Raw genomic sequence first — 15,334 nt, forward strand, 5'->3', positions numbered from 1 at the left:
CACACTGTCAAATGTGTCATAGTGCTTTTTTCTCAGTAAGCATAAATAATGACATACTCCAAACAAAAATGTATAGAACAAAAATTAGTTCACAAAAACTGATGAAAACATTTTGAAGTACAAAAGCAGTTCTTGGAATTAAAAAAAGCAAAAAATAAAATTCACCTGGAAATGGAAGTCTGCACATTAGAACACCTTGCCCACTAGAAGAAGAAGAGTTTGGATTTATATCCCCCCTTTCTCTCCTGCAGAAGACTCAAAGGGGCTTACAATCTCCTTGCCCTTCCCCGCTCACAACAAACAACCTGTGAGGTAGCTGGGGCTGAGAGAGCTCTAAGAAGCTGTGACTAGCCCAAGGTCACCCAGCTGGCGTGTGTGGGAGTGTACAGGCTAATCTGAATTCCCCAGATAAGCCTCCACAGCTCAGGCGGCAGAGCTGGGAATCAAACCCGGTTCCTCCAGATTAGATACATGAGCTCTTAACCTCCTACGCCACTAAAGCCAATTCTGCATGGTCCAAATATCCCGGGTTGAGAAAGACAAATATCCTGGTTTGGCCAAGACGTTCGCACGGTACCTGGTTCCAAAGCAGGTTTGTCTCACAATATTTCCCTCATCCCATGATTTTCAAAAATCATCAATTTGGCGATTATTTTCAAAAAATCTGCACTGAACCCGCTACCATGCAAACACCACCGGAGCAGAAACAGTTTATTTTTCCTGCCCAGCTGCCTGATCTCCCCACCCCACTGCCCGCCCCCGATCTCCCCACCTGACGTCATGTCAGTTTTCAACTCTGCTGAGCAGCAGACCATTGCAGCCCGCCTTTCCCAAAACGTTCCTCCAAGCATGTTTTCTGCTCATGGTATTGACTGGGTGCCATTTCACCTGGGCTAATCAGGAGTGGAGTCCCAAAATGTTCCTATTTTCTTTTCTGTACATATACTGGTTGCTCGGAGTGCATAGCTAGGGAGATATGCACTTTGGGCTGAATGTTAGTGGGCATATCACCGGGGGGGGGGGCTCTCTCATTTTCCACAAAAAGTTGGGAACCTGAGTGGGAATGTGATGTGATGCTGTGCCCCATTGTTGTTGTTTTTTTGCTGCCGCTTGCCATGTTGAGGCCTGTGCCAGGCCCTATCCAGAACTGGAAAAAAGGGAGGGCTTCATTTTTCCCTGCTTGCTGTGGTTCAAGCAATCAGAAGCACACCTTTTTTGTGGGCCAGCAATTCAAAAGGTAGGGTGGAGACATTCATTGAAGCTGCTACCCAAAAATGACAGTCAATCAGAACACGGGATACCAGAATGTTTGTGCATGCGCAGATATGCTTGCGGTGTAAATACAAAAGAGCCCGGCACATGTGGAACAAACTGGAGTATTTCCTCCAGGTCTTCACAATTCCTTCACAGAAACGGACAGCCATGTGAAGGGAGAAACTGGGATAAAATAGACTCGGATTGTAAGATACCGATTGTAACCAGGTATAATTGTGCCATGCAGAAACGGCCTAAGTATCACTAGCACAAATAATTATAGAGAATAATCTAAGAAATATATGGAAACCAATTTCTAAAGACCAAACCTTTACCACGCTAATACTGCAAAAGTTGGGGGTGACATTACACCAAGTTTGTAGCAGTAAAGATAACCATGTAACTCTTCCACATGGTATGATGGCACAGAGTCAATTCCTGGTATGCACCACTGCTTGTGGCTTCCAGCTCAATGTAGAAAAGGCAATGGAGGCTGCAAATGGGCTGAAACACATAAAAATGGCAATACCTCATAACTAAACACTGACTTATAATGCAGTTGTCAGCTGGCCAGCACTGAAATAAAATAATCTCTCAGCTGGTTGCAGGATCCAACACGGCCCTTCAGGTGCTCTGTAAGTTGGCTTCTGGATACAAAATTTTATCTAGGTGGCTATTCAATCTAATTTCATACTGTTTTATGTGTTGCAAATTACTTTGAAGTTTGATGAACTTCATGGCAGAAAATCAATGGCAGAAAATAAATGAATAAACCCATTTCATTGGGCTAGTTTGGACAACTGGTTACAGTAATGTGTGGAGGTCACACACCAGTATACCAACTCTATCATCTGAGCGAGGAAGCACCCCCATATTCCTGTATCATTGAATTCTGTATAGCCTATGTTGATTAAATGAAGTCTGTCAACCATATAACTCCGCCATTGCTGGTCCCAAGCCTGGATGTAAAAGGAGGAGGGTTGAGCATCAGGCTAACATCTCCATAAAACCCCAGTCACTATGAAACAACAAAAATAACTTCAAGCATTTCTGGTAAACCAGGCAGGAGTTCGGCTTCATGTAATATGACGGTGTCAGAGCAAACTGGCTACCTGATGTCAAAAACGATCTTCTCTGCCAAAAACATTGCAAGAGTTGGAGCATGGAACGTACGAACCCTATACCAAAATGGACGACTTGCCCAACTCCTATGGATATTTGATAACTACCAGCTTGGCATTCTAGGCATCAATGAGGTCAGGTGGAGAACAAATGATCGGATCAATAGCAATGGCAAGACCATCTTGTATGCTGGTCACAAAGATTGGCATGAACATGGGGTCAGCTTTGTCCTGAGCAAACAAATTGAAAAAGCACTCATCAGTTGGCAGCCCATTAATGACCGGATCATCATAGCCCGTTTTGCTCATGGACATGCCAAAGCAACTTTTGTACAGGATTATGCACCAACAGACAGTGCCGTTTATGCAATAAAAATGAGTTTTATGAACAGCTCCAAGATGTCTTTGCTAACATCCCAAATCATGACCTAAAGCTCCTGATTGTTGATTTCAATGTTCAATTAGGTGGCAGACAACAAGGATTTGAGAATGTGATTGGAGTCCACACATCCTCTGCTTGGCTCAATGACAACAGTGAGCGATTGCTGTTGTATTGTGAACACAATGGGTTGTGTGTTAGGAACATATATTTCCAACATCGGAGGTTCCACAAGAAGACTTGGTGGTCACCAGATGAGCAAACCTTCAATGAAATCGACTTCATCTGTATCAGCCAGAAGTGGAGGTCAGCAATGTAAGATGCAAGGATATACAGAAAGGCAGTTGTTGGATCAGACCATTATATAATCAGAGCAGAAATAAAGCTGAAGCTCTGAAATGTAAGAAAAACCATACCAAAGAAATCATTTGCAATAGATAAACTCAAGGAGCCTGCTATTGCCACCACCTTCACCTTGGAACATAATTACTTCAACCTTTTCAGGGAAATGGCAGACATAGAAGATCTCTGGAGTAGCCTTAGGGACATCATCACAGAATGTGCCCAAAACACTATTGGGAGAAGCCAAGGGCAACAGAAGGAACAGGGGATCCAAGACCGAACATGAAAGCTGATTGATGAAAGAAAAGCCATAAAACTGAAATGCGAACAGGCTAAAAGTGCAAATGAAATGGAAGAAAGAAGCTGAAGCTATACAGAGCTTTACCGACTAGTTAAGAAAAGGTGCCGAAAAGACAAGAAGGACTGGCTGGAACAGAAAGGCACAAAAGCACAAAAAGCAGCAAAATGATCCCAAAACCCTCTATTGCATCATCAATGAACTGACTGGAACCAGGAACAGCTCTAGTATTCCAATTAGGGATAAGAATGGAAAGCTCCTAACCATGACCAGACAAAAGGTGGACTGAACACTTTCGAGAAACCCACAATTGACCCAGCACGACCACTTCATATGGCTTTGATTCTGAAGATGCCCAAGAGGAGCTCCAAGTGAACACTGGAGAGATTACCATCAAAGAAATAAAGACTGCAATCAAGACTCTCAAGGACACAGCAGCTGGGCTGGATAAATATCCGCAGAGATCCTGAAACATGGTAGGCAGGCAATGGCTGAAGCACTGACGTCACTGTTCAATAACTGCTGGCAAAGGGGTGCAGTCCCAGAAGATTAGCAAAGAGCTGCCATAATCAAGTTCTCAAAGACAGACAAAATCTTTGAATGCACTAATTGGCAGAGCACCGCACTCCTCTCAGTCCCTGGGAAAGAATTCTGCACGATCCTACTCTGGCAATTGCAGTGCCCTTGACCAATGCCTGAGAGAGGAACAAGCTGGATTTCACAGTGGAAGGTCCTGCAGCGAACAAACCTACCCCTTCCAAAACATCATAGAGCAATTCATTGAATAACGACACCCACTGGCCATCAACTTCACTGATTTCAATAAAGTTTTTAACAGCATTCACTGAGAGTCCCTCTGGTAGATCCTGCATTTGTATAGAGTACCAGCAGCCTTCATCACCATCTTCAAATCACTACTGTGGTCAGACAAAGCTACATTCTGTCTCAACTTCTCTTCATTGTTGTCCTTGACTACATCTTGCAGAGAACTGGAATACGCTCTGGCAATGGCATACACTGACCCGACCAAGACCACCTTGGCAACTTGGATTTTGCTGATGACATCGCTCTGCTCAGGGAAGATGAGCTGAACCTGCAGCGTGTGATGACTGACCTTGATAGAAGAGTGGGCAAAATTGGCCTCAGGATAAGCACTGATAAATCAAAGATCATGTATATTAGGTCCACAGTCTGAACACAGAAAATCATCATTGGATCACAGCAGCTAGAGAAAGTGGAGAGGTTAACCTACTTGAGCAGTGTGATCTCCCACAATGGAAATGCAGAGGTAGATGTCAGGTGCCTCACTGGGAAGGCTGCAGCCATTTTTCGGAGAATGAACAAGATCTGGTGTTCACCAACCATTGCCCTAAAGACTAAGCTCCATCAATTCACCTCCATTGTGATCCCGACAGCCATTTATACTAGAGAGACCTGGCAGGCATCAGCAGGTATCAACAATAGGCTCAACGTCTCCCAACAGAAGTGCCTACACCAAATCCTGAAGATCCGATATGACCACATCATTAATGAAGAAGTGCTCCGAAGGAGCAGCATGTGCAAACTAAATACCATAGTTGCACACAGAAGACTTCGACTGGCTAGCCATGTCCTTTGCATGGAGAACGGTTGGGTCCCAAAGACGGCAATGAGCTGGATACCCCGTGATGCCAAACGACAGCAAGGATGCCCCCGAAACACCTGGAGGAGAACATTCAAGCAAGACCTGAAGGCACTAAATATTGCATGGGAAGAGGCTGAAACACTCGACCAAGACCGAAAATGCTGCAGAGCACTTGTTGCCCGATATGCTACTTAGCATGATGGATTCAATGATTTATTTATTTATTTATTTATTTTATTAAACTTATAGGCCGCCTATCCCCGAAGGGCTCAAGGTCAACCATGTGTTCCAAGCATACACGTGCCAAATTAGACAGCATTGCAACTTATAAATATTTATTGGAAGAGGGAACAATATGCTGGATGGGTATGGTTTGACATTTTCTTTTTTTGCTCTTGAATTTAAATAGTTTTAATGGGGGGTTTTTTTGTAAATTTTCTGCATAAAATGGTAAATTTTCTGCATAAAATGGTGTAAAAGAAACAATTGAATAGGGAACAACAATGTGAGTGAAAAGGCTCATAACAACAACATACTAAAATGAAACAAAATGACAAAGGTGCACTTGAGCATCTCTACTCCCAACTCCCATTTTATATATGAACAAAGCAGATCCATGAATTAATTTTATTGACCCATCATATCTAGTGTAGCTTTGAGAAAATGGGGACTGGCGTAAAGAGGATCAGTTGTAGTCCAACCTACACAGTTCTTAGTACAAGGTCCTAGGAACAAATCAGATTATTCAGTGTATATTTTCTACAATGGTAAGCGCTACTGGTTATATGCTTTGTTTGGTAAGTTCGAAAACTCTGTCATAAATACATTAAGGAGGTAACTGTCCAGCAAAACTGACTATCATGTTACACTACAAACCAAATACACACATGCACCAAACATCATCATTCCCTTACCTGTAAAATATGTGTTGGCAGGAACAGTTGATGCTGGAAATTTATAATACCCATTTCCTCCAAAACGGATTCCTTTCACAACAGTTACATTTGATGTTGCAAAAGATGCATCCATTCTCTCCAGTTGATAGGTTGGAGGAGGTCCATTGAGTTCTTGAGGGCTGTTCCACTTTATCTTTATTACTGTACTGTTCACTCCTTCTATGTGAGGGGCAATCAGCTGTCTTGGGGCTATTTATATGAAAGAAAGAAAATGAGAGAAGCAACCGTCCTGTTGAGATTGTCCAAACAATACTAGTTTACAGAATAGTAAGTTTTATTACATAATATATTTTCATTGAAGAAAGCTGTATCCATTACAGTTCAAACAGTAATGGTAAGTAGCCTTTGACCTTTATGCTATCTAGCAATATTAAGTCAACCCATTTTTAAAAAACTGGTTAAAACTTCTAACAGCACCTATAAAATTATTATTTATTTATTTATTTCATTTCTGTGCCACTGTCATGCCCACCCCCTGCTGTGGCTGCCAGTTGTTACCCAGCTTAACAGGTTATGAACGTATTTTAAAGAAATCTCCACCAGCTGCTAAGAGTGTAACAGCACATGAATATTTTTAAAATAGCAATGGGGAAAATAACTTGGCTTGGCAATGCTTTGAGGAAATAGCTTACTTAGCGATGCAAGAGGCAGACTGGGAGGGGATCTTTTAGACTATGTATACGGGGAATATGGCAAGGAGCGTTCCGCAGAGTAACACAAGGAGTCCAAATCAAGTTTAAAATGTTTATATAAATTTGGTTTCAAGCACACAGACAGGAAGACATGGAGGCATGTACACACAAGTTCCTAGAGATATAAAAAGGCGAGAAAAACAGGTTTGGATGATAGAGAGGGAATTGGGAAGGCAGCAGGGTGATATGTTACCTAATGGTTCCAATGCAGCAGATGAAGTAGAAGGCAGGGACTCTATGCCAGTACAAACATCCCAAAAAAAATGATATCGTGTCTCACACCGACTTGACCAAGGGAGGTTCAGGTCAGAAATTAGTAATGAGCTTAAGGTGAGCAGGGCTTTTATAAGGTGGATCGCTTGTTTGGTGGGAAAAGAAACCCTTTGCATTAGGTTTAGTTTCTTACAGCTGTGCTGGGTTGCAGGGGTTGAGCTAATCAGTAGCTCTATTGTCCTAACCCAGGGGATTGGTAGCCAATTGTTTCCTTGATTACATTAGCAACACCTTGAATAGGTGGTTGGAAGGGCGAGTCTCTGGCTATTGTAATTTAGCTGAGGCAGCGAGATTAAATCAGGGATGGGAGCACTTAGAAGCTTTTAGGAACAGCTGAAGGGAAGGAAGAGTGCCGCATCACAATTCAAGGGATAGTTCACATTTACAACTCTATTGACTGTGGCTCTGGCTTGGGTGTGGACATCAAGGAGCAAATGAGTAGATTTGTTTTCTACTGACTGTTTGCTATTCCTTAGGCTTGCTGTTAGCCCATTTTATCCTGTGCCACACCATATATATTTGTTAGCCTTATATAACTCAGAAATATATCTCACATATACCTTGTATTTATAAATATCCCAACATGGATGCGTGTTTTCAGTGGCGTAATGTCCATTGGGCAATGTGGGCAGTGGCCGACCCACCGACCGCACCGCTCTTCCCTGGATCCCGCCACTGCCCGCCACTGCCCCCCACTTCTCATGATCTTTCACCAGTAAGGGAGGCACCTAAGTTCAGCCGGCAGGAAGGGGGGAAGCCACAAGCCACCAGGGGAGGAGGACAGGGGAGCTCAAACTTAGGTTTTGCCCAGGGCTCCAGTTTTCCTCGTTACACCACTGCGTGTTTTAAGATGTGGGGTTGAAGGGGTACATAACACAGTTCATCAGAAGAAGACTTGCCTGAGCCATGCCACCTCGCCAGTTGTGTCAGCAGAAGAGGAAGAATTACAGCTTCCCAGTTCAGGCCTTATCAGGAATACCAGAGAGGATGATAGCTCTAATGATTCCTGAGAATTTAACAGTGCTGCCAGCAGAGATTGAGGGTGGTCTTGATAGAGAGGGGGCATTCTGCTTGCTTGGAGTCTTTGCAGAAACCTTCTCAAGCAAGCAGCCCAGAAGCATATAATGAGCTTCAGTAAAGAGCTCCAGGTGTGGATGCAATGTCCGAGCTTCTCGGCAACTCCTGCATGCCACTGTTGTGATTGTTTTGGATCTTGCTTTGACCTTAGACTGGCTTTCCACAACCTTGCTTCTCAGCTACTCCCTCCTGGTTTGTCTCTATACCATGTTACTTGACTCTCTGGACTATTTGACTCTGTTTCCTGGACCTTCCTCTAGCTTGATGTTGTGTTTAGACCTAACAGTGAACTGAGTGACCTTGTGTCAGGGTGACTCCCTGCCTCAGAAGCCTTCTCAGTGCTGATGCTGCCATAGCAGCACACCTGCCCCGCCCTGCCAGCATAGCCACCTTTCGGCTGAGCCCCTACGGTCGCAAATATCAAAACATTAAGACGTTAAAACTGCATTTACAATATAAGCATATATGAAACTTTAAACAATACGGTAAACATCTAGGGGTAACTGGGACTCCAGATAAAATTAGAATCCATTCCTTATCAGTTTCTACCAGCATGGCCAATTGGCCATGCTGGTAGGGGCTGATGGGAATTGTAGTTCCTGAACATCTGGAGAGCCGCAGGTTCCCTACCCCTGATCTAAACCCTCAAACACACATAACAACAAAATCAGGGAGGAGAGGCAATAACAATTACTGAAGAATGCCAAACAAAACAAGAAGCCGTGCAGAAGACAATGATAGAGGGAGACAAATGAATTTCCCTGGGGAGAATGTTCCAAAGTTTCAGTGCCATGACTGAGATGACCACAATGTGTAACTTCTTATGGGAGGAGGTGATCAGGTATGCTGGGCCCAAGCCATGTAGGGCTTTAAAAGTCAATACCTGTCACCTGAACTGTGTCTAGAAGCATATTGTAGGAGTTGTTAGTTTAGCCAGAATAAGACAGAACTGACATGGTCCTGATGAGCCACTCCAATCAACATTCTCACCACAGCATCCTATACCAACAGTGACTTCTGGACAGTATTCAAGGGCAGCCACCTGTAAAGCTCACTGCAGTAATCAAACTTAGTGATAAAATCTTTCAAGGTCATGAAAGGCTACATCTGGCTCATCAGCTAGAGTTGGTAAAAGATACTCTTAGTCACTGCTGCCACGTATCCAACAGAAACCCTGGGTGCAGCAGCACATCCAAGTTACAACCCTGCTTCTCCAGGGGGAGTGCAACCCATCCAGAACAGGTCAGTCCTTTTCACCACTAGCAGTAACTCTATTTTGTTGGGATTAAGTTTCAGTTCATTAACCTCATCCATTGCATAATTTCTTACAGGCATTTGTTCACGTTTTCCACAGCCTCCCTGAGATAAGTTGGAACTGTGACATAGAGCTGAGGGTCATTGGGGGCAACTCAACCCAGATCTTTGATTGATCTTTTTGAGTGGCTTTATGCAGATATTTTAAAGCATGGGGGACAAGAAAGTACATTGTGGGATTTCATATGGCAGAGACCAAGGGGTGGAATAGCAGTCCCTCAGCACCATACTATGGATTTGGAAACTACTTAGTTCCTGCTTGGACAATATAAGACTTGTGTGATCTATGGAAATTTTGTATGGCCTGCTGGTTCCTTCTGGAATTTCAAGAAACCTATCATAACTAAAAGCAACAACAACAAAGAACCTTTATTGGCATAACAACATTATATACACAGATCCACTTAACCAAGTAGAGGGAAGCTAAAATAAATGTACAGATAGAGTGGCTGATGTTCAGGATTTGCTCCTAAAGCGCTGTTTTATATACAAATCCAAAAATTTGGTGACTGCATCATTTGCATCACTACTGGGGCTGTCCAACAGAAAGGTAATCTTTTGCAAGTCAGATGCATACTCTTTTTTAAGTAGCAGGGGTGACAAGTATTTGACTCTGGGTACTGTGTAAAGTGGACAATAAAGTAAAATATGGTCTATAGAGTCAACACAATTCCTGTTGCATATGCATAGCCTTTGATGGTAAGGGGTTTTAGTGAATCTCCCTGTTGATATGGCTGATGGAAGGGCATTGCAACGGGCCAACATCATTGCTCTATGGAGCCTGGGCACGGTTATCTGGTGCAGGTATTGAGCCCCCTTATTACTAATGTAGGTGATACCTAGAGCTAAAGGAGGACAAGTCCTGGAAGCCTTTTCGAGTAGGATCTGATGTTCCTGGTCAAACGGCCATACCACCCTGAACACGCCCGATCTCGTCTAACTAAAAGCCTTAACACACACCCCAAGAGATAATTTGCCCATCAATGTCAGTGGTATCTACAGATGTTGATGAACAACTCTCCCTGACTCGGGTCACTCTGCAGGTAGGAATGGAATCTGTTGAGGTTCTGCCAAAGAGAGATGCCCAGTAGAATAGTGACCTGCCTGATGATGATACAGAAACCAAGCCAGTCCCGCATAAGAAACAGCACCCCTCACATTCAGGGCAACTGGTAATGGACATACAAAAAGTTACAGATTGTTAAATCAGCTGTACTAAGCATATATACTAAGTTCTAGATTTAAAAGTTTCATTTCATAGTTACATGCACAGACATAATATTACACCACTAACATAATATAGAAGAATAATAATTTGGATGTATACCTCCCCTTCTTTCCTGTAAGGAGGCTAAAAGGGGCTTACCAACTTCTTTCCCTCCTCCTCACCACAACAGGCACCTTGTGAAATAGGTGGGTCTGAGAGTTCTGAGAGAACTGTGACTAGCCAAAGGTCACTAAGCAGGAGTGTAGGAGTGGGGAAACAAAGCTGGTTCACCAGATAAGAATCCACACGTCAAATGGAGGAGTGGGGAATCAAATCCAGTTCTCCAGATTAGAGTCTACCTGCTCTTAACCACTATACTGCACTGGTTCTCTATATTATGGTACAATATACATTTGGGGAATAATATGGGCTGCATTGTGCTTCTGGCAAATTACGTTGCTGTCTTGTACTCAGAGTTCATTGTAAAGAGCTTCATTTATAATAAATTAATAACATATCCTTAAAGATTTTTGCATACAAGACCATTAGCATCCCTTTCACTTCCTGACATTAACCTGTAGTATGTTGCTATTACTTTTTCTATAACATGATAAAATATTACATTTGGCCAAGGGAATGATGGGAGACAAAAAAAACCCACCAACCATGCTATGCATTGTAAATTCTTGCTTGGACATCATTTATGACTTCACAATCTAATTAGTATCATACTGCTATGCTAGAAATTTACTGTGTTGAAATTGAAGTAGTGCCATGTGAGGTCACAAGCCTTTTCTGCATAAGTAGCACAAAGCACTAATGAAATGTGGTATTAATGCACAGGTTTCAAAAGAAAACATGGCTTTACACTTGGAGCTTCACCTTTGGAGCAAATCAGTCTATGTCAGCATTTTAAATGCAATTTCTGAAGTTGAGTCCTCCAGTTCAGCCTCAAGATGCTAAAGAAGAAAGACTAAAATTCATTATTTCTACAATGAACACACATTGCTAACACTCTTTGACAACAATCACATCTTCCCTACATGTCCTCTTTTAATAAATGGGAATTGTCTGCACGGTAATTATAGCATCTTTGCTACCCAAATTTGAAGCTTTTATAGGGCTTGTGCAATTAACTACTTAAATGCATTGTAACACTTGCTTCTCTGACAGGGAAGTATTGATTTTTTAATCATTTTCAAGTCTACTCGAGCACAAATAAATGTACTACAGTTACAGTTAATGCACTGTGTACATGCATTAAACACCAGCATGACACAATTTATTATTTTTTGATATATGGAACAGAAACCCAGCCTTTCAGAAAGTACTGCCTTTGGTATAACATTAGTATTATAACTACTATAGCGTTAGTGATTCAGAATACTTGCATTTTGACTAAGGGAAGAGGCTGTACTTCAACAGTTGAAACAGAAAAAAGTTTAGAAAATAAATTCCTGTGTCAATGTATAATGCAATAAAGATATGGAAGGCTAAAAGCCAAAATATACATTTCCTAAAGGTGTCACTGTGGTACCTGTAGCAGCTTTGTTCAAGGGAGAGAATATAATTTTGCTTATTATATCCAACTCTTTTCAAATACATGTCAAAGCACAGTGTATTTAAGAAAATGAACTATGTTTGCATCTTTCATGTACTTTTAATTTTTTTCCTGGTAATATATTGTTGATATGATATAAGGCTAAAACAGTATTTTAAACACCTATGATTCCTGTGTGCCATTGTGAAGCAGAGGGCACCAAAAGAATCAATACAACAGATGGTCCATACAGTTTTATGTCAAAGATATATCACAGAAATGTTGTTACATTGGCCACTATAAACAAGCCTTTCCACTGTGTGTATGTGTGCGCGTGTACACATTATGTGTGTATTAAAAAACATAATGCTGGTAAGTAAAGAGCAGTTAACTTTGTTTTGTTTGAAACGATATCATTTTAGTTTTAGAAGCTAAGACAGATGCCAGCATTTCACTGCGAACAGATGGTAATTCCATCTAATAGTGCATCTCTGTATTAGTAAGGTCTGTTGTGTATACAAACAGTAATAAACACTAGGTGAGGATCAAAATAAATTTTAATTGTTGACATTAAATTCTGGCAGCCATGGTTCTAAGGATAGCATATTCTTTTCGCAAATCTGTCAGGTTAACTAATGCAGCTGCTAAAGCTTTCCTAGAGCTTGTCAGTTTCTAAGGCTAATAAAAATGCATTTGCATCATAGCTACAAAAGTTTACTGGTCTACTTCTCTTTCATGCTTTCATATTAAAAGGAAACTCCATGAATTGTTGGTGGAACTTCTGTCTGGCATTGGTCTGCAATTAACGTCTCAGTGCGTTCATGACAAAGCACAATTCCAAACGGAAAATCTTCCCATTCGTATTTTGAAAATGAGAGTATGCATACATCTTTAGTTTGGCTATTGTTCATTAGAACCCTAATTATTTGAATAGTTCCTAAACTGGTAGGTTTGTTCATTTTTAAAAAATCCTTTCCTATCTGATCCTCAACTCAGGCACTCTATGGCTTATTGCCATATGCTCTTAATGCCAGGGACCACACACACACATGCACACATCACAATTCCTAATCAATTCAGCAATGAAAGGCACATTCATTTTTCTCATTTAGCTTCATTCCAACTCAGCAAGGTAACTTGTTAACATTCCTTTGCCTCGGTCTTCTCCCAACAGGAAAACAGTACTAAACCTGGGAAAAAAGGGACAGAAAATACAATAGGGGAAATTCAGCACAGAATAAATAAAGAGGTAGTATAGAAATACCTGGCTACTTCTCTGGGGCCAGATGAACTACATCCCAGGGTACTAAAGAACCAGCAGAAGTAATCTCAGAACCCCTTGTCATAATCTTTGGAAACTCCTGGAGAACAGGAGAAGTCCCAGCAGACTGGAACAGGGTTAATGTTGTCCCCATCTTCAAAAAGGGAAAACGAGAAGACCCAAACAATTACAGCTCAGTCATTCTAGAGCAGATCATTAGTTAGACAGCCTGTAAGCACTTACAAGGAATGCAGTGATCACTACATGGGTTTCTCAATAACAAATGCCAGATTAATTTTCTCTCTCACCCACACTCTTTTCATGGAGTGACAAGCTTGGTAGATGAAGGGATTGCTGTGGATGTAGCACTTAGTTTTTGTAAGGTCTTTGACAAGGTCCCATGATATTCTGGCCAGCAAACAAGTAAACTGTGGACTAGACTGTGCTACTGTTAGATGGATTTGTAATTGGTTGACTAACTGATCCCAATGGCTCATCTTCAACCTGTAGAGAAGTGACTAGTTGGATGTAACAGGGTTCTGTCCTGGGTTCAGTGCTATTTAAAATTTTTATCAGTGACTTGGATGGTGGAATAGAGAGCATGCTAATCAAATTTGCAGATGACACCAAAGTAGAAGGGTAGCTAATACCAGCTACAAAGAAAACTATCTGATCCAAATCTGCATGATTGGCACAAAAAAAGAAAAACAAGTAATTTCTTAGAAATTTTAAATGAACATATATTGAACAGTAAGATAGATGTAACAACAATATTTATATTCACTTTATTAAGTTGTATTGCATCACATATTTGTGTGCTGGGGGACTGTTGTTATATCTATCTTACTGTTCAATATATGTTCATTTAAAAATTCTAAAATTACATGTTTTTCTTTTTTGTGCCAATCATGCAGATTTGGATTAGATAGTTTTCTTTGTAGCTAGTATTTTGTTGTGATTCTTCTCTTTTTGGCACGGATAGCTAATACCTCAGAAGTCAGGGTCAGAATTCAAAATGACCTGGGCAGATTAGAGAGCTGGGTCAAAACTAACAAAATGAATTTCAACAGAGATAAATGTAAGATATGACACTTTGGGATATAAAATGAGATGCACAAATATAGGATGGGTGACACCTGGCTTGACAAAAGTACATGTGAATGGGATCTGGAAGTCTTAGTAGACCACAAACTGAACATGAGTCAGCAGTGTGATGAAGCAGCCAACAAACCCAATTCAATTCTGGGATGCATCAATAGGAGTGTAGTGTCTAGATCTCAGGGAAAGCTCAGGATACTACAATTCCCTATCAGTTTCGCTTCGTCAGCATGGCCAATTGGCCATGCTGGTAGGGGCTGATGGGAATTGTAGTTCCTGAACATCTGGAGAGCCGCAGGTTCCCTACCCCTGGTCTAGATTGAGGGACATAATATTATCACTCTATTCTGTATTGGTTAGACCTCACCTGAAATACTGTGTCCAGTTCTGGGCACCACAATTCAAGAAGGATATTGACAAACTGGAACAGGTACAGAGAAGGGCAACCAAAATGGTAAAAGGTTTTGAATCTATCCCCTATGAGAATAGACTTAGGGAGCTGGGTATGTTTAGTCAGGAGAAGAGAAGGTTAAAAGGTTACATAATAGCCATGTATAAATATTTGCAGGGATATCATTTTGAAGAGGGAGCAATTTTCTGCTGCTCCAGAGACTTGGACAAGGAGTAATGGATTCAAGGTACAGAAAAAGAGATTCCACCTAAATATTAGGAAGAACTTCCTGATGGTAAGGGCAGAAGCATAGCTAGAGAAAATGGAGCCCAGGGCAAAATCTGAGTTTTCTGCCCCTACCCACTCCCCAGCTGCCCTCACCCACCATGACCAAACAAATATTTTTTTGAACCAGGTCATCTCAAAATCACCATCACATTATAGAACATGCCCCGACTCACAAATCTGGGTAAAAGCCAGATCCAGATGATTTTAAGCAGATCCTCA

The 15,334-nt window shown here is 41.5% G+C and overlaps 1 protein-coding gene across 1 annotated transcript in view; it reads right to left on the reverse strand.

Annotated features, from left to right (window-relative positions):
- The window catches only part of USH2A (usherin), a 646,790-nt gene that overhangs the window by 468,611 nt on the left and 162,845 nt on the right, over nucleotides 1–15,334 (reverse strand). Inside the window, exon 20 of the mRNA XM_048504848.1 lies at nucleotides 5,933–6,163. Coding sequence (XP_048360805.1) covers nucleotides 5,933–6,163 — 231 coding nt within the window. The remainder of the gene's footprint in view (nucleotides 1–5,932; nucleotides 6,164–15,334) is intronic.

Source organism: Sphaerodactylus townsendi, linkage group LG01, assembly GCF_021028975.2.
Source record: "Sphaerodactylus townsendi isolate TG3544 linkage group LG01, MPM_Stown_v2.3, whole genome shotgun sequence".
Lineage (NCBI taxonomy): Eukaryota > Metazoa > Chordata > Lepidosauria > Squamata > Sphaerodactylidae > Sphaerodactylus > Sphaerodactylus townsendi.